Source organism: Erythrolamprus reginae, chromosome 2, assembly GCF_031021105.1.
Source record: "Erythrolamprus reginae isolate rEryReg1 chromosome 2, rEryReg1.hap1, whole genome shotgun sequence".
NCBI lineage: Eukaryota > Metazoa > Chordata > Lepidosauria > Squamata > Dipsadidae > Erythrolamprus > Erythrolamprus reginae.
Window position 1 is genome coordinate 203,225,326 of NC_091951.1, and position 24,137 is coordinate 203,249,462.

The window sequence follows — 24,137 nt, forward strand, 5'->3', positions numbered from 1 at the left end:
TGCAAGGGCAAAGTCTTTCAACATGGCAGGATTGGGGGTTTTTTGAGTGTGGTGTTAATTAAAATGACATCAGTAGCTGATAGCCTTGACCTCCCTAGATAGAAAGAGGCATTGAACATTGTGGCTGTAAATATGTAACGATAAAGTGTAATTGTAACTGCATACAGATGTTGTTCAAGGTTGGTGATTACATTGCAAATTGTTCCTTATGTTTCAGATTGGCAAAGGTAGAGATAACAGAGGACATTGGCTTATATCTCCTCCGTTGCCTTTCCCTCCTGGCAAACGTTGTCTTTTGTGAAACCTTCAGATAGACTTTGTCTTGTAGGGTTGAAATCACTAATTGGGATTGAGGCAAAAGTTTAATTGCTCTTTTATTTATTTATTATTTATTTATTGGACTTTTATGCTGCCCCCCTCCGAGGACTTGGGGCGGCTTACAACAAAGATGTATAGCATTTTAGATCCAATTAATTAAATACAAAATCTAAAAAATTCAAAACCACAAAAAGACAGTCATTCCCATTCAATCAACTTTCTCTCGGCACATTCATCGGCCCCGGGGGCTAGAATCTAATAGCCCCAGGCCTGGTGGCACAAATGAGTCTTAAGAGTCTTGTGGAAGGCAAGGAGGGTGGGGGCAGTACAAATCTTGGGGGGGGGGAGTTGATTCCAGAGGGCTGGGGCCCCCACAGAGAAGGCTCTTCCCCTAGGATGCACCAACTGACATTGTCTAGTTGATGGGACTTGGAGAAGGCCAACTCTGTGGGACCTGACCGGTCGCTGGGATTTGTGCGGCAGTAGGCGGTCCCACAAGTAATCTGGCCCGATGCCATGTATATTTTTCTCACATCGGTTGCCTTTACTTGGTTTGGACAGAGAGGTTATGCTCTTGAAGTTTCCCATTTGGGATTGAAATCACATACTACCCTTTATTATTTATTTATTTATTGGATTTGTATGCCGCCCCTCTCCGAGGACTCAGGGCGGCTCACAGCATATATAAAGACATAGTAGTACATCTAATCCAATTAATATACGGTAATTAAAAAATCCTAAAAATTCTAAAACAATTTAAAACATTCATTATCATTCACTCCAGCTGTGCATGGCTTGAGAAATAGATGGGAGTTGTATTTCTTCAAAACGTTGGGAACTGGGATAGGGTCTCTGCCATCACATTTCTGGAGATTATGCATGTAAGGCAACTAAATCTTGTCTAAGAACAAGCAATTTAAAAAATATTTCCCCTTTGTGTTCTACATTACTTGGCTTCTGCGTTGATAGGCATGTTGTTCTGTGATAACTATGTAGTAGTGATTTTAGACCAGCTTGAACTAATGTAAATGCAAAATACACAGCATAAACTTTGGAGTGGATGGATAAAATGCTAGGAGTAGCTACAGATCCCGATAGCTATATGCTATTTCCAAGTCAGAATAATCTGGAGAACTCCATTGGAAGGCTATTGCCCTCTTGTCTTGCTTTCCTAATACCGGTAGTATCCAGTTAATCATGGTAGAAAAAATAATTACTTATTTTAGAAATAGTCCATAATTTATTTAATTATTTCTGCCACAAAGGATATACAAAACGGCTAGCTTATTTGGGCGTTTAGTCTATTCCAAATGGCTCTTGTACAAACAATTTTATCCTACACAAAATAAAATCCTTTCGTAACTTATAAGACACTGAAACAAGAGTGAAGGGTATTTTGGGGGGTTTTTTTGAGGTTGCTATGTAAAATTTGTTTATGCAATACATTTTTGCTGGAACACCTGTGGGAAGAATGGTTTTTATTAGTCATCAGATATGCTGGGGAAATGGCTAGTAGAAAAATTGGCTGAAATCCATCGGTTATTTGCCATGACTTGCATTTTAGCAGTGGAGTGGGAGGAATGCCAGGCTCTTGGAAGTAAAGGACAAAAGTTATACACAGAATCAGGTCATTCCACATAGGCGTGTGAAACTCTGGTGAGAATTTCATATGACATTTTTTTTTCTGCGCATAGCATTGCAAAAATCCAGCTCTCACTCCTGTCTCTTTATGAGTATGCTGCTGCTCACAGAAACTAAACCATGAATTAAAGGCTTTCCCAGTTCAAATATTTTTTTAAAAGCCTCATCCAACCCTGTTCCTTAGCCAGTCTTTCATTTTATACCCCCCTCCAAAAAACCCTTTATTAAATTTAAAATAGCATTCCAAAAAGCAAAGAAAATATAATTTAAAAGAAAATGGGAAAGGAGGTGGTGGGGAAAGTAAAATTGGGAAGTGCAGACCAAAATGGGGGAAAGAAACTTCCATCTTTCTTCAGTACAGGCAAACAAGTAAACTTTGATGAGCCTTTGTACTAGAACAAGCCATAACAAAGGGCGCTACTATCTTCATGAAAAAGCCCAATCATCAAAACCCAAGGTTAAAATTTCATTTATTTCAGTTTCAAGCAAAAACAAAAATCCCGGGGTAGTTTCCCAGCTAAAACAAGCTAGATAAAGACTACTTTCTTTAATCAAAGCAGACAATTTCACCTGCTCCGCCAACTCCATTAATTTCACCGTCCGCATTAATCATTCTTTCTTCTGGAAAATTCAGTTTTCTCATTCTACACCAAATGCTCTTCCACTTCAATTATGCCGGCTGGGGCACTTGGGGAGTTGAAATCCACACGTCTTCTGAGTCCTGTGGGATTGGGCGGCATATAAGTCAAATTAATAAATCTTAAAAGTTGCCATGGTTGAGGAAAAAAAAGAAGAGGACTGTTGTCCACACTGTTTCGAGATCAATTAATGCAAATCAATATAAACACTCAAATAGGTACCTAGGTTTTTTTTAAAAGCACCTTATTTATTTATTTATGCCGCACGAATCCCAGCGACCGATTAGGTCCCACAGAGTGGGCCTTCTCCGGGTCCCATCAACTAAACAATGTCGGTTGGCGGGCCCCAGGGGAAGAGCCTTCTCTGTGGCGGCACCGGCCCTCTGGAACCAACTCCCCCCGGAGATTAGAACTGCCCCTACTCTTCCTGCCTTCCGTAAACTCCTTAAAACCCACCTTTGCCGTCAGGCATGGGGGAACTGAAACATCTTCCCCTGGGCATGTTTAATTTATATATGGTATGCTTGTGTGTATGTCTGTTAGTATATGGGGTCTTTTTTAAAATCTTTAATATTTTAAATTGTCAGATTATTTATGATTTGTTTCCACGTGTTGTGAGCCGCCCCGAGTCTTCTAAGTAATCTAAATAAATTTATTTATGATTTGATTTGATTTGATTTGTATACCGCCCCTCTCTGTAGAGGCGGCATACAACAATAATAAAAACAGCATATAACAAATCTAATATTTAAATTACTAAAAACCCTTATTAAAAACCAAACATACACACAAACATACCATGCATAAATTATGAAAACATCTTGCTTACATGACTTATGTGCATCTAATCCTACAATCTTTAACCTCCCCAGTCAATTACAACAATTGATTGCAGGCCACAGTCAGGTTTATACAACTCCCATGGTTAGCAGTTTCAGGGACAGATGGGCAGATTTATTACACTGCTCAACACACACACAAAAAATCATGAGCAAAGGTAATATGTCTGTTTTACAGAGTTTGATGTGCTGATTCCAAAAATAGGCTTAGTTTTGCTCTATCACATAAAGTTTCTGATATAGAAGCATTTTTGTCATTACGTTATTGTATTGATGTTCCTGTTTTCTTAATGTCGCCAGTATATTTCCTATACCTTCTAATAATGATGCTGCTCTGTGGAAACTATACCTGCTGCAGAAAAACTAGATACATTTTTGAAATCAGAACAAAAGAATGATTCAGAAAAGTACAAGGTCAACTGCGGTGATTGGAAAAATTTGTAGACCTGTGAAGATGGAGGAAGAGAGGGCCTGTTTGTGCCATTGAAAGATTGGTTCTGTATCTTGAGAATCTTGTTGATTTGCCTTTTACCGTGATTTATTTTTTGTGTCTTCTCTTGCCACAAAACAACTCCAGACGTCATTTCTGGTTGTGTCAGATACTGGTGTGTAACAGGGTTGTAGTCCAACATCATTAGGAAAGTCTGCTTTGGACAGGAATGACTGAATAGTACTGTGCACATGAGCTACAGGTACTTCTCAACTTTACAGCGGTTCCATGTAGTCACCATTCAAAGTTACAACAGCACTGAAAAAGGGCCATGCGGCTGTTTTTCACCTTGCGGTATGCTCACCATCACATACTCAAAATTCAAACACTTGGTAACTGATTCGTGTATTTATGACGAACCCAGTGTCCTGGGATCATGTGATCACCTTTTGCAACCTGATAAGCAAAGTCAGTGGGGGAAGCTAAATTCACTTAATAACTGTGTAACTAACTGAACAACTGCAGTGGCAGGAATGGTCATAAAAATGGAATAAACGTAACAACCGTGGCAGGATTGGTCGTAAAAATGTAATAATACTCACTGAACAAATGTCTCGCTTAGCAACGGAAATGTTGGGCTCAATTCAGAAGAGAAGGATTTAGGGGTAGTGATTTCTGACAGTCTCAAAATGGGTGAAATGCAAGTCAGGCGGTAGGGAAAGCAAGTAGAATGCTTGGCTGCATAGCTAGAGGTGTAACAAGCAGGAAGAGGGAGATTGTGATCCCACTGTATAGAGCGCTGGTGAGACCCCATTTGGAATACTGTGTTCAGTTCTGGAGATCTCACCTACAAAAAAGATATTGATAAAATTGAACAGGTCCAAAGACGGGCTACAAGAATGGTGGAAGGTCTTAAGCATAAAACGTATCAGGAAAGACTTCATGAACTCAATCTGTATAGTCTGGAGGACAGAAGGGAAAGGGGGGATATGATCGAAACATTTAAATATGTTAAAGGGTTAAATAAGGTTCAGGAGGGAAGTGTTTTTAATAGGAAAGTGAACACAAGAACCAGGGGGCACAATCTGAGGTTGGTTGGGGGGGGAAATCAGAAGTAACGGGAGAAAATATTATTTTACTGAAAGAGTAGTAGATCCTTGGAACAAACTTCCAGCAGACACATTCACTGAATATAAACATGCCTGGGATAAACATATATCCATCCTAAGATAAAATATAGGAAATAGTATAAGGGCAGACTAGATGGACCATGAGGTCTTTTTCTGTCATCAATCTTCTGTGTTTCTATGTTTCTAATTATGGTCAAAAGTCAAGGACCGCCTATACTGTGACAACTTGAGTCCCTCCCGAAATGAACTTGGTCAGAGTCCCACTTAAGAGACAGGCCCGGCACTTAAGTGCTTCTTTCTCCAAGCAATTTGCCATAAGTTCAATTATTGTCCCTTTGCAATAGCTCTTTTGGCTGAGAGTACAAAAAGATACCACCTAGCTGCATATTCTTGTCCTTGCCTTGCAAAACCTCTGACGGAATCTATTCATAGCTTTCCAGAATGACTGCTTTACCGTAACGATTTATCTACCCGCAGCCTCTGAGGACATCTGCTGTAGCTGGAGAGGGACTTGGCCAGAATGCTGATCAGAAGAGATTGAGGGTGTGGCGGTGGGGAGGCACTGTGTGTCCAGTCAGTGATGGTAGTTCATGGTATTAGCAGTAATTTCTATGTGATTTTGGGTGGGTGGGAGAGTGGGATTTTGTCCAGGTGTGACATCTGTTTGGAAGCATGTAATGCAAACCAAATGCAGGTAAGCTATACATCATGTGATGCACACTGTTGAATTACATTGGTACTGTTTCTGGGAGCCTCAGGAAAAAAAGATATGGAACAGCACATGAGTCTGAGAGTTGGGTAAGACAGGAGTTGTGATTCTGCTACTGTTGTGGTTAGCTCTGGCCCAGCTCCTGCCCCAAGGACTGTGGATGTGGGGGAGACATCCACATGCTGCAGGCCTGTTTTGCCCCCGGTGGAATCTGATGATGAAGGCTCCTCTGACCAAGAAGACATGAGTGACAGGGAGGAGGAGTGTGGCAGACAACTCAGAAGGAGATCAATTATCTAGCTCCTCCTTGGATTTGGAACAAGAGTTAATGATACAGCCACGCATGCGTAGAGCGATGCATAGGCAACAACAACTGAGAGATTATTATCAAAGAAAATGAGGCCACCTGTGGTTGGGTGGGGCTGTGGTAATTAGTGAGGCTGCTATAAATAGCAGCCTGTGGGTTTGGCCATTGTGGAGGATTATCTGATCCTTGTGTTTCGTGACTGCTTTACTGACTTTGACCTTTTGCGTGCTGATTTTTCGCCGCTTTGAAACTAAACCAGAGCAAAGTGTGTTTCACTTTGTGAAAGAAGAAGGACTGTGAATTGCCTCACAGCTGCAAGCGAAGTATCACAGAACTGATAAGGGACTTGTACAAATTACCAGTTTGTTTGGAGACAAGTGCTCTTTGCTATACCAAAAGAGGGCTTGGTTTAAGCGAATTTTCATTATAAAGAGCATTGTTTTGAATTTTCAAACGTGTGTGTGTCTGAAATTTGTACCTGTGAATTTTTGGGAGGAGTCTACCAGAGAGCCCGACAGAACAGCTACTTTGGGAGAGACTGGGTTCTTCTGAATTCTGGGTTTTCCTGCTCATAAGCAACATCCCAAATGCTTACAGGAAAGGCCAGGAGACTTCTCTTTTGGGGAACATGATCTCAGGTGGTCAGAGTTCCTTTCTCCCAACTTATTTGTCAAGAATCATGAGATACAACACTTAATGATTTTACCCTATGACAGTCATTAAATGTTGTACCTCCTGATTCCTGACAAATGTATCTTTTTTTTTAATGCACACTGAGAGCATATGCACCAATGACAAATTCCTTATGTGTCCAATTGACCAATAAAGAATTATATTCTGTTCTATTCTATTCTATTCATGCTGTCCATCATTTCAGCATCATTTCTCCTTTTACTTGCAGGAACTGAAGCTGGCAGGGGTGGAAGTGGCCGACCTGGACATGAAGGGCATTGGGGCGGAGGAAGAAAACCGGACTCTGCAGGCTGAAATCAAGAAACTACAGGATGATTTGACCGCTACCAAAAAAGGTGAGAGCTGAAGCTTCAGGCATGAAAGGGGTCATGTAGGTCACCCTGAAGCTTATATACTTTAGAGGACAAATTTCCAGCAGTTTAGAGGAAGAAAGAATAACTTGCTTGAGCAACTCTCTTGTTTTCTGTCTGTCCCCTACTCCAAATTTTGCACAGTTGACTCTTAAGGTTGGAAGCTACTGAAGGGGTGATATAGTACCTATTTATAACTAGCACTGTATACCCATGTGCCTTCCTCATGTACAATCTTGAACCTGTTCCTCCTGTTGGCTTTAAATAATCCACTTGGCATCAAACTTGGCATCAAAGTTGGGAATCAGTTAGCAAGCCTGGAACATTTGTTTGTACACACACCAGTCTTTCTCTGGAGTCATGTGGTTATGGTTTCCCTTACCCTGCAGGTTCTGCCCAGTTGTAAAATTAATTGCTTTCTGATTAAATTGACCCTAAGGGCAGAGATCACTTTGTGAGATATCTCCTTCCAGCTCTTTATGGTCGTTTTTCTTTCAGCAGTGTTGAAAGAACCAGCCCAACTGTTGGCAAGAAACTGGGGCTGTTTTCAAGCTCACTTGCCTAAAAACAATATGCCTCTTCTGCAAGGACTTTGTTCAGTTCCTTCTTCCTCTTCCCCAGCTGATCTCTGGCTTAAGATGATGTAACATCCTTTGTTCACACTGATCCATGCAAGACTACACATTTCAGCCAAAAGAACCTGAACTGTGGAACGTGGTTGAATAAAACTTGGGAGCACAACCTTTTCTGCAGAAGCGAGAACACAATATTTTATTTATTGATTTGATTTGATTTGATTTGATTTGTATGCCGCCCCTCTCCGTGGACTCGGGGCGGCTCACAACAATAGCAAAAACAATGTAAGAACAAGTCTAATAATTTAAAAAACGCTAAAACCCCCATTATTAAAAGCAAACATACACACAAACATACCATGTATAAACTGTATAGGCCCGGAGGAGATGTCTCAGTTCCCCCATGCCTGACTGCAGAGATGGGTCTTAAGAACTTTACGAAAGGCAAGGAGGGTGGGGGCAGTTCTGATCTCTGGGGGGAGCTGGTTCCAGAGGGTCGGGGCCGCCACAGAGAAGGCTCTTCTCCTGGGTCCCGCCAAACGACATTGTTTAGTCGACGGGACCCGGAGAAGGCCAACTCTGTGGGACCTAACCGGGCGCTGGGATTCGTGCGGCAGACAATAGCTATGTATAGGAGGGCTGCTCCTATTTCTCTGCTTTTGTTTAGACCCGTGATGGTGAACCTATGGCATGTGTGCCACAGGTGGCACATGGAGCCATTTCAGAGGGCATGCGAGACTGCCATGTTTCAGTTCCAGTGTGTGTCAGCTGATTTTCAGCCTTGGGAAAGGCCGTTTCCCCGTCCAGACGCTTCAGGGAAACTTCCCTAAAGCCTCAGAGGCAAAGAAAAACCACCCAGCAGGCAAACCGGAAGTTTAGAAAAACGCACTCCCAGTTTGCCGTTGTGCTGGTTTTTGCACTCTGGAGGGTTCAGGGAAGGCATGCAAACTAAAAAAGGTTCGCCATCATCAAAGGATTTAGGGGTAGTGATTTCTGACAGTCTCAAAATGGGTGAACAGTGCAGTCAGGTGGTAGGGAAAACAAGTAGGATGCTTGGCTGCATAGCTACAGGTATAACAAGCAGGAAGAGGGAGATTATGATCCCGCTATATAGAGTGCTGGTGAAACCCCATTTGGAATACTGTGTTCAGTCCTGGAGACCTCACCTACAAAAAGATATTGATAAAATTGAACGGGTCCAAAGACGGGCTATAAGAATGGTGGAAGGTCTTAAGCATAAAACGTATCAGGAAAGACTTAATGAACTCAATCTGTATAGTCTGGAGGACAGAAGGAAAAGAGGGGACATGATTGAAACATTTAAATATGTCAAAGGATTAAATAAGGTTCAGGAGGGAAGTGTTTTTAATAGGAAAGTGAACACAAGAACAAGGGGACACAATCTGAAGTTAGTTGGGGGAAAGATCAAAATCAACATGAGAAAATATTATTTTTCTGAAAGAGTAGTAGATCCTTGGAACAAACTTCCAGCAGACATGGTAGATAAATCCACAGTAACATGCCTGGGATAAACATATATCCATCCTAAGATAAAATACAGAAAATAGTATAAGGGCAGACTAGATGGACCATGAGGTCTTTTTCTGCCGTCAGACTTCTATGTTTCTATGTTTCTATCATGGTCTAGGCCAGGAGTAGGCAAAGTTGGCTCTTCCATGACTTGTTGACTTCAACTCTCAGAATTCCTGAGCTAGAAGTCCACATGTCATAGAGAGCCAACTTTGCCTACCCCTGGTCTAGACCAAGGAGGGGCAACTTTTCAAATGTCAAGTGCTAAGTGTGATCTCAGCCTTAGCAATAAATGCAGACTGTGGTATATCACACATGAGACTGTGTCCAGAATATTCCTCCACCCCCTTTTTTTCTTTGCCTAGACTTTATTTTTGAGAGAGATGGTTTATCCTTCACTTAAATTATTAAGATGTTACTAATTCTATCATGGAGCTTATAGTAAATATATTTGTGCGGCAAAGTAAGCCACTCACTTCTGGTAATTGTGATTTGAAAGTGTTTTGGCCACACACAAAAAAGGAGGCTCATGAGTGTTAAACTGCCTTCATCCTACTGCCAGGCTATTGTTCCTTCTCTGGTTCTGCCTATCTTCTTGTTATTCTCTTATGCATATTTAGTTATACATCCATATTCAAGGACAATAGCACTGTTTTGCTGAAGTCTTCAGTTTACATTCTTCTGAGATAATTAATAAGGACATTCCCATGAAGCTTGGCATGCTTGCAGAAATATACAATGCAAGTACTGAATGTGAGAAAGAGAAGGAGAGATAACGGAGGAGTTCTCTCCGATAATAAGGACACCTGCTTCAAAGACCAACAACGCTGGCTTTGTAACTCAGTTGTTGCTTCTCACAAACAACGTCCTAAACACTAAATACATAGACGCACTTTGGACGGTCTGTTTGTGATACTATAGAGCTGCATGGGGCATTCATTGCAGTGTTCATCAGGGTAGCTCGCAACACCCAACTGCTCATTAATACAGCCATCATTGTACATCGTCCAGAGTTTATTATTTGTTTGTTTATTTATTTATTTATTGGATTTATATGTTGCTCCTCTCCGAGGACCCAGGGCGGCTCTCAACATATAAAAGAACAATACGATACAAATCCAAATCCAATTAACATGAACCCACTAATCTAAACTAAAATACCCATTATTAAAAATCAATTATATCCACTTAACAACAACATACATGTCATTTGTCGGCCAGGGGGCTATACTGGGGCATAGATGAGTCTTTAGACTCTTACGGAAGGTTGGGGGGGCAGTACAAATCTTTGGGGGAGCTGATTCTAGAAGGGCGGCCTCCCCACAGAGAAGGCTCTCCCCCTAGGTCCCATCAAATGACATTGTCTAGTTGATGGGACCTGGAGAAGGCCGACTCTCGGACCTAACCGATTGCTGGGATTCATGCGGCAGAAGGCGGTCTCACAAATATTTGCTTTGAGAGAGGGGTGGTTTCTAAATTTGACATATGAATTAAATAAATAAATAAATTACATGCGTACATACATACATACCCTCCCACCCTAGGGAAGTTGGAGACAGGTGGTCTACAAATCTTGGAGCGCTATAGTATGTCATTCCCTCCCTGACATGTGACTACTCCTCTCTATTGCAGTATCAATTGAGCAGATCCTCTGGGTCCCATATACAGAGTTGACATCAGCCCTAGAGGAATCCTGGAACTGAGAAGTTCTGGGTGGCAACTGACCTTTGCTATCCTGAGTAGGTTTGCATAACGCTTCAGTGTATTCTCCCCCCGGTTTCCAGCCCCAGCTGATCAAATGGCATAGTAGCCGGGCAGATGGATAGCGCCAGATTGCTGTGTTGTAACCACAAGGAGCATTCAGGAGGTCTTCTAGATGGGTGTGCTTTTTTTTTTTGGTTTGCATTATTTTTAGGACACTTGGGTGATCCAGTAGTGGAACAGCTGCTTGTGCCTGCCCGGGTGAAGTGGCTTCTCTCTTTTCGCAGCATGGCCTTTTATAGCTGTCAAAGAGTGTAGCATGTTTTCCACCTGGTGCTGATCCCTCACTTGTTAAGAGGCCAAAAAGCTTCGTAGTTTGGCAGGCCCATTCAAAGGCTTCCCCCCCTGCAAACAGTGTTCCATACGCACAGGCAGTTCTCTGTCTTAAAGGGTGGACTGTGGGCTAATTTCTCACAGGCACCAGTGTGGTCTAGTGGAGCAGGTCTTCTTCCAGGAACAAGGAGACCCAGGTGTCTACTTTCAGCCTCCTAAGCTCACCTGGTTACTTGGGGCCATTCCTTCTCTCTTAGCCCAGCCTCTACCTCGCAGGGTTGTTTGGGTGAAAATAGGAGGGAGTACAATGTCTCCCGCCTTCAGCTCTCTATAAGAGGCAGTATATAAATATTCAAATTCAATTTTTTAAAATTGAATTTTGAATCTGGTCAAATCAATGACCAGATGAACGGTCAATTCTTAACAACATTACAGTGTGGGATGGGGGAGTGGGCTACATTTAATTTACAAAGAAAAATGAAATGGTCCAAAGACGTTATCAGGTTGAGTCTGAAGTTAACTATTGCCTCATTTTAACTGCTGCAGTGACAAATTTAGCTACTATGTGGGTGATGTCACGATTTGAATCTGAAATGAAGTAGTGGGTATAAAAATCCTCTGTCTTGTTAGCACTTGTGGTAAAAGGGGAGTTATGCTACTTTGAAAGTCTTTGTAGAAGTTAAAAAGAAGACATGTTGGTTTGCAAGGGCGCCTACTTTTAAGTAGTTTAATTTGTCTAATGTTGTTCCTTTCATCATCTGCAATAAGATGGGAACCCATAAAATTGAGCAGCAAATTTTCCAATGCTTGTCATTGGTACTGGGATGCATTCTGATCTTGGGACTGTGAAGGAGAGCTGGTTTCCAACCTAGAAAAAAACTCCATTTCAAACATTTCATTCAAATTGCAGTATTTTCACTCCTCAACGGATCAGTGGCAGGTGAATTCTCAAAACTCCTAGCCAGTGTAATCTTAGCTTTGTGGCTGGGAATTCTGGAACTTGTAGCCCAGCCTATCTGGGAGGCATTGAATTGATGAAGGCATCACTAGGATTTCATCTTTCACTTTATAGAAATTTAACTTAGATGTTTATTTAACAGTTCTTACAAACGACTCTATCTCAAAGGACTCTGGGTAACATGCAACAAATAAATATATTAACAATCAACCAAAAACAGAAAAACAAAAATAGAGAAACACAATAAAAACTTTATCAAAAAGCTAGAGACTGGATATTGCAGAAAAATAGGTGTGTGTGTGAGGTTGTTTACTATATTGTGCAAAATTGAACATCTGAACAGGGCTGATTCAGGATCTTATTTTACTTCTACCCTCCTTTCTAAAAGGGAGACGTGGAGTAGCTTTCATCTTAACTATACCCACAAAGCATGTTGAGTTAAAAGAATTATGCATGCCTTGTATTTTCTATCAAGTATGTTATCAGAAGGTACTTGGTAGAACAGGTGCTCATTGGTTCCTATTGGCAATTGTCATGGTTTACATTATTTTCCACTCTTTTGGCTCCCACCTTATATAACAAAAAGCAAAGAAAAATCTTGAAATAACCAAGATAATAACGCTTCCTTGCCTCATTTTGAAAATTACAGTTTGCCTGCTTATTTCATATTTCCAAAAGTTCAACAGCAAAGCAAAGCTTGTGAGCAATTTAAAACTATCCATAATCCTGCGGTACTGTGACCTATAGTACAATCTTCATCTTCTGTACAGCCTATTAATGTACAAAGAAATTATTTTATAAAGTTTTTAGAAAGCAATATGCAGAGCAGTGCACCCTGTCATCTCTTTATTAAATATACTAGGCTAACATTCACTCTGTTAGGAAAAAAATATGAATTTTTTTTAGGATTAGTTCAATTAATCATTTCCGGTACTTGTTGCTCAGTCCTGCACATTCATTTGGAAATATTTTGGTCTATTCCTCCTTAGAAAGTGCTTCAACTCATTGATATTTTTGAATTGTTCTTGGCTTAAGGTCTTAAAAGACAAAAATTCTTCTACTTCAGCAATTATTTTGTAAATTTATTTGTGTGGTTGGAATTATGGACCTACATTTGTTTAAGCATCACCTTATGGATAAATGCTCTGATATTTCACTGTAGAATTGCTGGTACAATTTAGAATCTAGAATCTATCACCATTGTTTCAGAGATATTTCCTTACCTAAACAGAATGACCACGGCCAAAAAAACAGTGGTCAGGAATGACTTCCAACTTCCATCTAGCTTAATTACAACAGTTGATTGTGGGATCAGTCTTCCTAACTTCCAGAGGGCTGTGGCAGGTCTACCTGATCTCGAGTGTTAAAGGAGGGGTGAGTCTACGCAACTCCCAGAGGGCTAGAGTAGGACCTGTCTACTGAACTTCTAGAACCGCTAAGTTTATAGTCAGGGCTGTTCAGATGAGAATACGTTTTATAGAACATAATGGGGTGGCATGCAAAGGAGATGAACTCACTTAAGAATATTTTATATCAGTATCTTAGATTTGTTTAACATAATCCTTTGCACGAGTTATATTCTCATGTTTTACTATTCAATTTTAGCATATTATACTGCATTTTAACTTATTATTTCTTCAAATTCCCTCTATTTTAGCCAATTTTATTGTATTTTAACCAATCACAGTTTTATGACAACCGATGTGGTCCTTTTCCTCGCTTTGATATGGTCGATTGACTAATCAAATAAAGTTGATATTGATACTGAGCTTCCAGGTGGCAGCACTGAATCAATCACAAATTTGCCAACTTTCAAACTTATAGGAGTCATGGCTCCTGGATTTTAGACACATTCTGTAAGTTGGCCAATTTGAGGTACTTTTGTCCAATTTTTTTTATTCTATCATGCACCATTTTGCCTAGTTAAAGGTTACAGACAAGAGAATTTTAGTAGTGCCATATTTTTCAGAGTATAAGATGCACCGGAATATAAGACGCACATTTGTTTGGGGGGAGGAAAACAAGGAAAAAAGTCCTCTACCTGCCAGCAATGTGCCAAACAACAAACAGCACAGATGATATACAGTGTTTGCTGTGTATTTCTGTGCATGTGTGCCTGACCCACAGAAATAGCAAAGAATTTGAGAAATGTACATTATGGCAGTATATTAATACCAGCATGTTTTATTAAATGTAATCAAACTACCGTAATTCCTCCCAATTATTTAAATAGATCTGCTCCAAATATGATTACATGAGGATTTATCTCAGCTGCCTTATTCTAATACTAAAACAGGACAGTGTTACATTTCAGATTATACTTTTACAGATCTTTAAATTTGATATGGCTTTCTGCTATTTAAAAGAAGATACAATAGCACTGGGCCTCTTCAGATCAAGCATTTATTTTAAAAAGCTTCTTCATTTTGTTAAGTTGTCTAGACCAGTGTTTCCCAACCGTGGCAACTTGAAGATATCTGGACTTCAACTCCCAGAATTCCCCAGCCAGCATTTGCTTGGAGCTCTTAGGCCCTGGGGGAAGGAAAAAGTGCCCCCATTCACTTTCTCTCTTAAGAGACCTCACTGTCCTAGGTGTTCATACACTTTTTTCAACATAAATGTTGCCTCAATGTGTTCAGTAAAAACATGGCACACTGGGTCATTTGTTAATGTGTGTTTTGTATAACCAGAATATATTATAGAATTTACATGAAGTTGATCACATTGTAGATCACAGTACTCTAAGGTTAAGGAGAATATTATGGCGTCACAAACTTTATCTCACTGGAATTTTTTTCAAAATCCACCTTGATTTTTGATGGAAGTGTTAACTCCCAACCTATTGCTGGTTCAGAATAACATTAGGGAAGAAATATACTAGCTAGATAACTAACATTATGTAATTATCTCAGCTCTGCAACCCTCGATCAAAGATAGGTTAATTGGATGTGACACTTCCATTAAATAATGAATTGGTGCAAACTAGTAGCCACCTGTATAGCCAGGCACAACTAGTCACCTGAATCCTTTATTTGTAGGAGTTTTGTGAAAATTAAAAGAAGTGGGTTTTTGGAAGCGGATAATAGAAAACAGGCAGGCTGCTGTGTTTTTTTTTCATTTGGGAGAAGAGAAACTGTGATATGCAATGACCTATTTTCAGTAAGAGATTTATTGGCACTCTTGCCTTGCGATCGCTCTAATAACTAGATGTGTGAAGATGTTGAAACTGTATTGATGTGGTCCTTTTTCTCTCTTTTTCACCCAGCTCTGAGTAAGGCAGACAACGAGGCATTGGCTATGCGCAAACAGGCTGAAGGATTGACAGTGGAGTATGACAGACTGCTGAAGGAGCATGCCAAACTTCAGGTGCCCAGGGAAAGGAAAACAGGGTGGCAAGAATATGGGAATTGGGAGCAAGTTGAGAAGGCCTGCACTACACTGTACCTGTAGGGTTTTCCAATCCATCCTTGTTTATTTTTTAACAACTTCAATATTGTCAGCGTTTAAGTTTGATCTCAACTGTTGCAAAGATTGTTGGGCTTGGATAATAGGAAGATTAAGGCAGCAATGATACTAGGTTCAATGAGCCCCGCAAAAAATGCCTATGCTGTAAATCCCCCTTTTTGGATAAATTTGATTCTTCTCCTCTTCCAATTCATAGGGAGTTCTTATCAGTGTATTTGCCTAGCTTACTCTGCAGCAGGGGTGTCAAACTCAATTTAATTGAGGGCTGCATCAGTGTTGTGTTTGACCTTGCAGAGTGTGCATGGCCAGTTGTCTCAATGGCAAATGTGGTGGTCCAAGCACTGTGCAGAGAAAATGGCGCTTGGGAGCCTGTTTTCACTGGCAGAAGCATAGCGGCCAGTTCTTTGCTGTTTCCAGGTTGGCCCCCCAGGCCAAAACTAAGCACCCTGAGGGCTGATTCAGCCCCCGGGCCTTGAGTTTGACACCCCTACTATACAGCATCCTTCCACGCCAGCCTATGGAAGGCTGTGGTAAATGAAGCTAAACCAAACTCCCTCCGTTTATAGCCAGTATCCCTGTGGCTATGCCCTCCAACCCTTTGGTGAGAAGCTGTGTTGGGTAGGCTGCAGCAGATGTCCTCAGCAACCTGTTTGATCTCCAATTAGGAGCAGAGTTTGTCTCCTAATTGATACCAGGATAGTTAAAGTCCCCCATTACTATTGTAGTGTGCTTCCTGCTAACTGATTAGCAAAAGGTTCATCTATTTCTCCTGGTTGTTTGCTTGTTTGGCCTATAGTATAAACCTATGGCAGTCTCATTCCTTTTTTCCTTTTATATTGACCCAAAGGCATTCAAGACGTTCATCTTCCCATTTTGCATTTCTCTAGAAGTGTAGCAATTTCTTACATGTAATGCAACTTTCAGTAATAGTAACAATGTCATATTTGCTCTCATGTACTAAGTCTTCAAGTTGATCCTATTTGTTTCTCACACTTGGAGTGTTTTAAATATATCTTTTAAACAAACAGTGTGTTGGTAATGTGAATGCAGCTTGGCATAAATTACAACTACCTTCTCAATTGCAATGATTAAAATATTCTGAGACAGCTATTAACCCCATGCAGGGTGGTGGTAGTGGTATAGATATCCCTAATGGCAGTACATTCCCTGCTTTGTGCTTGTCCCTTGATATACGAAAAGTTTTCATAAATGAACCAACTTCTCTGGGGATGAGCAACAAGGAGCCTTTGGGTGATTTCATCTTTGTCCAGAAAAGGAATGCTGACTGGGTTTCAAGGTATCTGGAGAACTGAGTTAGGAACCTTGTGGATCGTTTAGCCCCTCTATTTCTGAGCCTCCCCAAAGTCTTGGATTCCTGCTTTCCCCTAAAAGTTTCCCTATTAAGAATCTTGACCCTGCTTTCTGAGTTTTTACCCTTTGTCTTCAGCTAAAGCAGTGGTTCTCAACCTTTTTAATGCCACGACCCCTTAATACAGTTCCTCATGTTGTGGTGACCCCCAACCATATGTCTAGCACTAATTCTCCCAATAGAGCTTTAAGCTGATTGGCAGGAAGGTCAGAGGGACACCCCCACTGTAAACGCCTGATTGGTCGGATTGTAAAAATATGTTCCAAGGTGCCAGAATAGAAGCTTTAGTTCCTAAAACATGGGAAATTTGTCTTTCCCCATGGTCTTAGGCGACCCCTGTGAAACGGTCATTCAACCCCCAAAGGGCTCCCAACCCCCAGGTTGAGAACTACTGAGCTAAAGCCTTTATTTGCTCCCAGATAAAAAAAAGTATTGGTCCTAAAATCTCTCCAGTTTCCTACAGAGCAGAATAGGCTCACAACTGTCTTTCCCTGGAATCTTTTCCAACTGCTGGGTCTAACCTAAAAACCCTTGGATTTCTGCAGTGGTCTTTTTACCCAGGGAATAAACAGGTGGGGCTTTCCTGGCCTTCCCAGTTCTCAGAAAAGGTCAGACTGCACATTATTATTATTATTATTATTATTATTATTATTATTATTATTTATTAGATTTGTATGCCGCCCCTCTCCGCAGACTCGGGGCAGCTCACAACAATAATACGAACAATATATCACAAATCTAATATTAAAAAGTCTCTAAAAACCCTTTATTTAAAAAATAAACATAAACATACCATGCATAAATTATATAGGCCAGGGGGAAATGTCTCAGTTCCCCCATGCCTTATGGCAGAGGTGGGTTTTAAGAAGTTTACGAAAGGCAAGGAGGGTGGGGGCAATCCTAATCTCTGGGGGGAGCTGGTTCCAGAGGGTTGGGGCCGCCACAGAGAAGGATGTTCCCCTGGGTCCCGCCAGACGATATTGTTTAGTCGATGGGACCCGGAGAAGGCCAACTCTGTGGGACCTAACTGGTCGCTGGGATTCATGCAGCAGAAGGCGCATGCCTTCTGGATATGCTGGAAGATAACTCCTCCAATCCCAAGACAGCCCAAATGTTGGGAAGTGGGTGGTCTAGACAAAAGGCTTCGACAGGTCCTTTCTGGGGAACGTTCATCAGGCAGTGAGACTTCCAAGCGCCCTCCCTGCTTCCTAAAGCAAGTCCATTTGCAGCCAAAAGTGTTGTTGTGTTTTAGGAGACAAAAATGAGCTCTTATAGAAGCCATCCCCCCCCCCCCCATCCTCTTCAAGGAATCCTGTGAATCCTGCAGTACCCGTGAAATGTTGTAGGCTTCTCTTTCCCTTCTGTCTCTCTCTCTCTCTCTCTCTCTCTCTCTAAAGAAGTTGGTTTTAGCCAAGGTTAATCAGCACATCCAGCATTGTAAAGAGCTAAAAAAAACCAACCACCACCCCAGGCTTCTGTTGCCTTGGTAACCTCATCCCCCTCCCTGCCCCACAGTAGCTACAAGGAAGGCAGATGCAACACAGCCTTGGCTGCAGAGGAACCTGGTGGGGGGGGGGGAGTGCCTGGGAATCTGGCCCAGTAAACATCCACTGCACGTAAGCAGTCACAAGACGCTGCCACACCTGTGGCAGCTGATAAAGGTGAGTGGGTGAGGAAGTGCAGCACAAGGAAGCGGCCGAATAAGTCAGGTGGAGACTGAGGAAGGAGTGTTAGGTGTTCCCGGAGGGGAGCAAAGCATGTGAGAATTTACAAGAGTAGAAGGTACTGAGGCTAGACTTAAATTGGAAAGCAAACAGCTGTATTCTTGACCACAAGGATAGTTTGAAAGTAGCGTCCATGCTACTAGACTCAGATAGAAGGACTTACATAGAAACATAGAAAACTGACGGCAGAAAAAGACCTCATGGTCCATCTAGTCTGCCCGTATACTATTTTCTGTATTTTATCTTAGGATGGATCTATGTTTATCCCAGGCATGTTTAGATTCAGTTCCTGTGGATTTACCAACCATGTCTGCTGGAAGTTTGTTCCAAGCATCTACTACTCTTTCAGTAAAATAATATTTTCTCACGTTGCTTTTGATCTTTCCCCTAACTAACTTCAGATTGTGTCCCCTTGTTCTTGTGTTCACTTTCCTATTAAAAACACTTCCCTCCTGGACCTTATTTAACCCTTTAACATATTTAAATGTTTCGATCATGTCCCCCCTTTTCCTTCTGTCCTCCAGACTATACAGATTGAGCTCATTAAGTCTTTCCTGATACGTTTTATGCTTAAGACCTTCCACCATTCTTGTAGCCCGTCTTTGGACCCGTTCAATTTTGTCAATATCTTTTTGTAGGTGAGGTCGCTTCACTCTGTTTTTATCTGGGATCCAAGAATTTTAAGACAAAGCTGAATATACCTTCCAATAAGATAAACACCTGTCTTATGCTCTCCCCCAATCCCAACCATTCCTGATTTGAAGCATTGAGATAGGCTTTATTCCCTATCAAAACCTGCGGGATTCTTCTCCAATCTCACCCCTGGATCATTGGGATGCGAGGTCCAATCATGATCCCAGTCTCTCTCGGACATCCTAGGAAACAACCTTTTGGAAGGTTTCTTTGTCTTTTGATTCTTTTTCCTTCTTTAAGAGTTACACTAGTGGGAAGAGTCTTGGCCTTGTTTGCGTGAATTGTTTGAGATTATGCGCTCAGTGGGCCTAGGAGTTGGGGACGTAGCATTTCAATTGGCTCGATTCTCTGCTAATATTGGAAGCCCCGAAGTTCTTCCCAGGTGACAGGATTTGCTGATGACATCACTGTTGCCTGGTGGGGGGATGCCAAATTGAGGGCACCTTTCATGTCCCCATGAAATTACCCACAGAGGTGGTACCCATTTATCTATTTGCAGTCACCCACTGGGTTGACAGGAGCTGGAGCGTGTGGTGGGATCTCATCCTGCCCTGCAGCAGCAGTGAATCTCAAATGCAAGGCTGCCAATTGTCAGCCCAGCATTGCAGCCTCATGAGCCATCGCTCTCTGATTCTCTGCTACTGTATGGGGCATAGTGATTGGAGTTAACCTGGGGTTCTGCAGATACTACAGAGGACATAAAACATATATAAGTAAGTATCATTGGTTAGTTACCTTAGTCTTAACAGGAGTTCATTTTCAGGGGTATTTTTCTCCCCGCTAATACTGAAATATAAATCCCAAAGACTATCATCAGAATCATTGTGAACATAGTTAGTATTTTTATGCATGTTCTGTATAAATCCTCTTTGTAGATCTTTTTTGGCTGCTGTCTTGATTGTATCAGCTACTGCCACCTGCTATTATTTTCTTTCTTCCCTTGCAACTCCCAAAACACATCTATTTCGGCTTCCAGATCTGAGTGTTGGGTTTATTTTTCCAGAAGCCTAAAAATGTGTGCTTGTGTGTGGATTCTCAAATGTCTTTGAAGACTGGCAATCCTGGGGAACATTGCTCTGCTTTTAATAAGTGCCAGATATTCTTGGGATTCCAGGAGGTTCCCTTACCCAGGATATTGATGGTTGTACCCATGACTTGCAATTTATTTAATGTTGTTCCCCAATAGTTGGTTCACATTTAACTACAGATATGTCTGATGTAGTTGGTAAGGGTTACTTCTTTCGTGGAACTAGAAAGCCTTTGAGGATATCATCCCAATAAGTCACAATGGCTCTAATATGAAACAGGCCAGTTTGTTGGCTAGAGCAGAGTTCTCCAACCATGGCAGTTTAAGACTTGTGGACTTCAACTTCAAAGCTGGCTGAGGAATTCTGGGAGTTGAAGTCCACAAGTCTTAAAGGTGCCATGGTTGGAGAGCCCTGGGCTAGAGGCACAAGGTTGGGCTTAGTCTGGGCAGAATTCCTTGGTTCATATTTAGGTTCTGTTAGAAGCTTGTTGACTAGTGGTGGTGGGGAAGAGGGAGCTAAGAGTAGCAGGAAATCAGGTGGGATGTTGGGGGTACGCAAGGGTTCGGAAGACCCTCTAGTTAAGATTCTGTGCAGTTCGGAGAACCCCCAAATCCCACTCCTGTCTGGCCCCACCCACTCCTCTCTTCCCAGGAATCCCCACACAGCCCATTAAGGCAGGTAAGTGCAGGGCGCACACGGAGGCTCAGGAAGGGCGAAAAACAGGCCTACTGGAAGTTCTACTCCGGAGCCAGGGGAGGCCATTTTCACCCTACCGGAGGCTCAAGCAAAGTCTCTGGAGCCCAGGGAGTGCAAACCCTCCAACGTCGTGGTGCAGGAGGCTGACCAGGCCATGGCCACGGCCACCCAGCAACTGGGCAGAGAACCCCTTGCTAAAATTTTTGAAGCCCACCCCTGCAGGAAATTACATAATAATGAAATTATTCTGAGCGTCTTACAGGATTTTAAAATTTAAAATCCTAACAAATGAAAATGGAAGTCGCAATCAGGATAAAATTACGTGTGGTTTGTTCTCTCTTGCAGTCTCCCAAATTTCCCAGGAACACTCCCAGGTAGAGCCTAGTGGTCTTCCTGCCCCTTTGTGCAGTGTAAACAAATCTCCTCCTGTGGAGTAAGATTGCAGGAGTCATAGTTGTCAGGCTAATAAGACTGTCAGTTGAGAAGCGGAATTCAAGGACAGCTGCTTTAGCCCTCTTGAGCAGTAACTGGGCTGAGCGAGTTATTGCAAGGCTGAGCTTAACACTTGAGAAAAGTAGCGTTGCCTCAAGTATTTCTGGTCATCCAGAGAGGGCTTCTCTTGATGTAACCTTTCAGATTCCTCAAAATGGACTGTTCAATTAAAAAAAGAAAAGCATATAAGTATCATGCAAAAATTAAAATCATAATCTCTAATACAGTGTTTCCCAACCTTAGGCACTTGAAGATATCTGGACTTCAACTCCCAGAATTCCCCAGCCAGCATTTGCTGGCTGGGGAATTCTGGGAGTTGAAGTCCAAATATCTTCAAGTTGCCATGGTTGGGAAACACTGCTCTAATATGAACATTTGATCTGGTTGAATTTGCATGCGGGTGTGGCTGGTGGCTAGTCTGCTTCACAAATACAATTTAATGATGGTGTGCTATTTGTGGCACCTTATCAAAAGGACTCTTTTGCAGAGTGCGGTGCTTTCTAGACCAAATCCTATTTGTGAAATGAATTTAATAGCAGTTGGTCTACTTTCAGTCTTGGTCCCACATCAGCATCTGAGGATACCACTGACCTGTATCTGGGTGGGTTCCTCTTCTGTGCCTACTGGTGCGCTGTGTGTGCCTCATGATGATTCCTGCGCACGCTCGCATCATCCACACATGCGCAGGAAGAAAAAAAAAGTGCTAAAAGCTCATGAGCGGATGCGCATGTGCGACTTTGGTGAATTTTTACTTCTGTGCATGCTTTAAATTCCACTCCATCATTTCTTTTGGTTTCATTGCAAGTATAGAACAGGACAAAACAGAATAGAATTGTTATTGGCCAAGTGTGATTGGACACACAAGGAATTTGTCTTGGTGCATTTGCTCTCAGTGTACATAAAAGAAAATATACAGGAATCATAAGGTACAACACAATGATAGTCCAGGTACAAATAAGCAATCAAATCATATTAGGAACCAGTCAATATAAATCGTAAGGATACAAGCAACAAAGTTTATAGTCATACAGTCATTAGTGTTGGAAGGGATGGGTGATTGAAACTCCAAGACCAGGTCCTAAGGATAGATGACCAGTCATTAAGTGAGGACTACCTGTGCTTTCAAATCTCTAAAGAAACAGGAACTTCTTTAAAAGATGGGATTAAAAAAACGGCTGGGTCAAGAAGTTAACCTCTGTGCCTAGTAATGGGGCGCTTGTTCACCCATTCTGTCCTGTCATTGAATCATCCTTTATTTTTATTTATGTTTGAACCGGCAAGTCTAGTCAATGTGTTTTGGTATTGCTGAGAAAGAAATACTGATGGGAATATCCTGCAACAGCACGCCCACTTTCGTAAGTCACCATTTACAAGAAGTAGCATTACACACGTAAGTCATGGAGACGAGTCAGAGTGACACACTAGAATGACGTGCCCAAGAGTGAACAATGCAGTGTCTTGCAGCAAAGAACATTGAATTGAATGGAGCCCTTGTGTCGTTGGCCAGCAGGGAGCCAATCCGTTGTATGTATTTTGTGTTGCAGAGTCTTATTGTCTGCTTTGAGATGACAGTGAGCTTGGCATTTCAGTTTCTAGGTGTGCACTGTAGAGTAGAGGTTTCCAACCTTGGCAACTTTAAGACTTGTGGACTTCAACTCCCAGAGTTCCTCAGCCAGCTTTGCTGGGAGTTGAAGTCCACAAGTCTTAAAGTTGCCAAGGTTGGAAACCTCTGCTGTAGAGTATCCCACTAGCTACCTAGCTTGGTTGAGGACTTCAGGGAACATTCTAAACACAAGTATATTTCCTCTGTCTTGATTCTGGGAAACGTCTAACAAATGCCAAACGTCTTGACGACTGTGGAATTCAGCTTTTCTGACGAGGTTAAGTTGGTAACTCTTAATGCCTCTTTGGCTGCTTGGAAGTCGATAGAGTGGTGCTTGAGGTTGTCTCTAAAAGGAAAAAAGAAATACAGTGTTCCCTCGATTTTCGCGGGGGATGCGTTCCGAGTCCGCCCGCAAAAGTCGAATTTCCGCGAAGTAGAGATGCGGAAGTAAATACACTATTTTTGGCTTTGAACAGTATCACTAGCCTTCGCTTAACACTTTAAACCCCTAAATTGCAATTTTCCATTCCCTTAGCAACCATTTAGATTATTACTCACCATGTTTATTTATTAAAGTTCATTAAAAAAAATATTTATTAAAGGCAGACAAAAGTTTGGTGATGACATATGACGTCATCGGGCGGGAAAAACCGTGGTATAGGGGAAAAACCCGTGAAGTATTTTTTAATTAATATTTTTGAAAAACCGTGGTATAGACATTTCGCGAAGTTCGAACCCGTGAAAATCGAGGGAACACTGTAGAAGCTTGACTGGATGACCTGCGCCTTGAGAGTCGGTCTGCGCTGGTGAGTGGAGCACCGCAGTGCTTCTTCTTCCTTACTAAGATGGTTTGCAGAATAAACCGTGCAAAAATTACACATCTTGAGTGCTGACAATCTGCCTGCAAATTAGGAG

General features: G+C 41.8%; 1 protein-coding gene across 1 annotated transcript in view; it reads left to right on the top strand.

The window, feature by feature from the left end:
* The window catches only part of BCAP31 (B cell receptor associated protein 31), a 50,991-nt gene that overhangs the window by 26,207 nt on the left and 647 nt on the right, over positions 1–24,137 (top strand). Inside the window, exons 6-7 of the mRNA XM_070741353.1 lie at positions 6,914–7,040; positions 15,418–15,518. Coding sequence (XP_070597454.1) covers positions 6,914–7,040; positions 15,418–15,518 — 228 coding nt within the window. The remainder of the gene's footprint in view (positions 1–6,913; positions 7,041–15,417; positions 15,519–24,137) is intronic.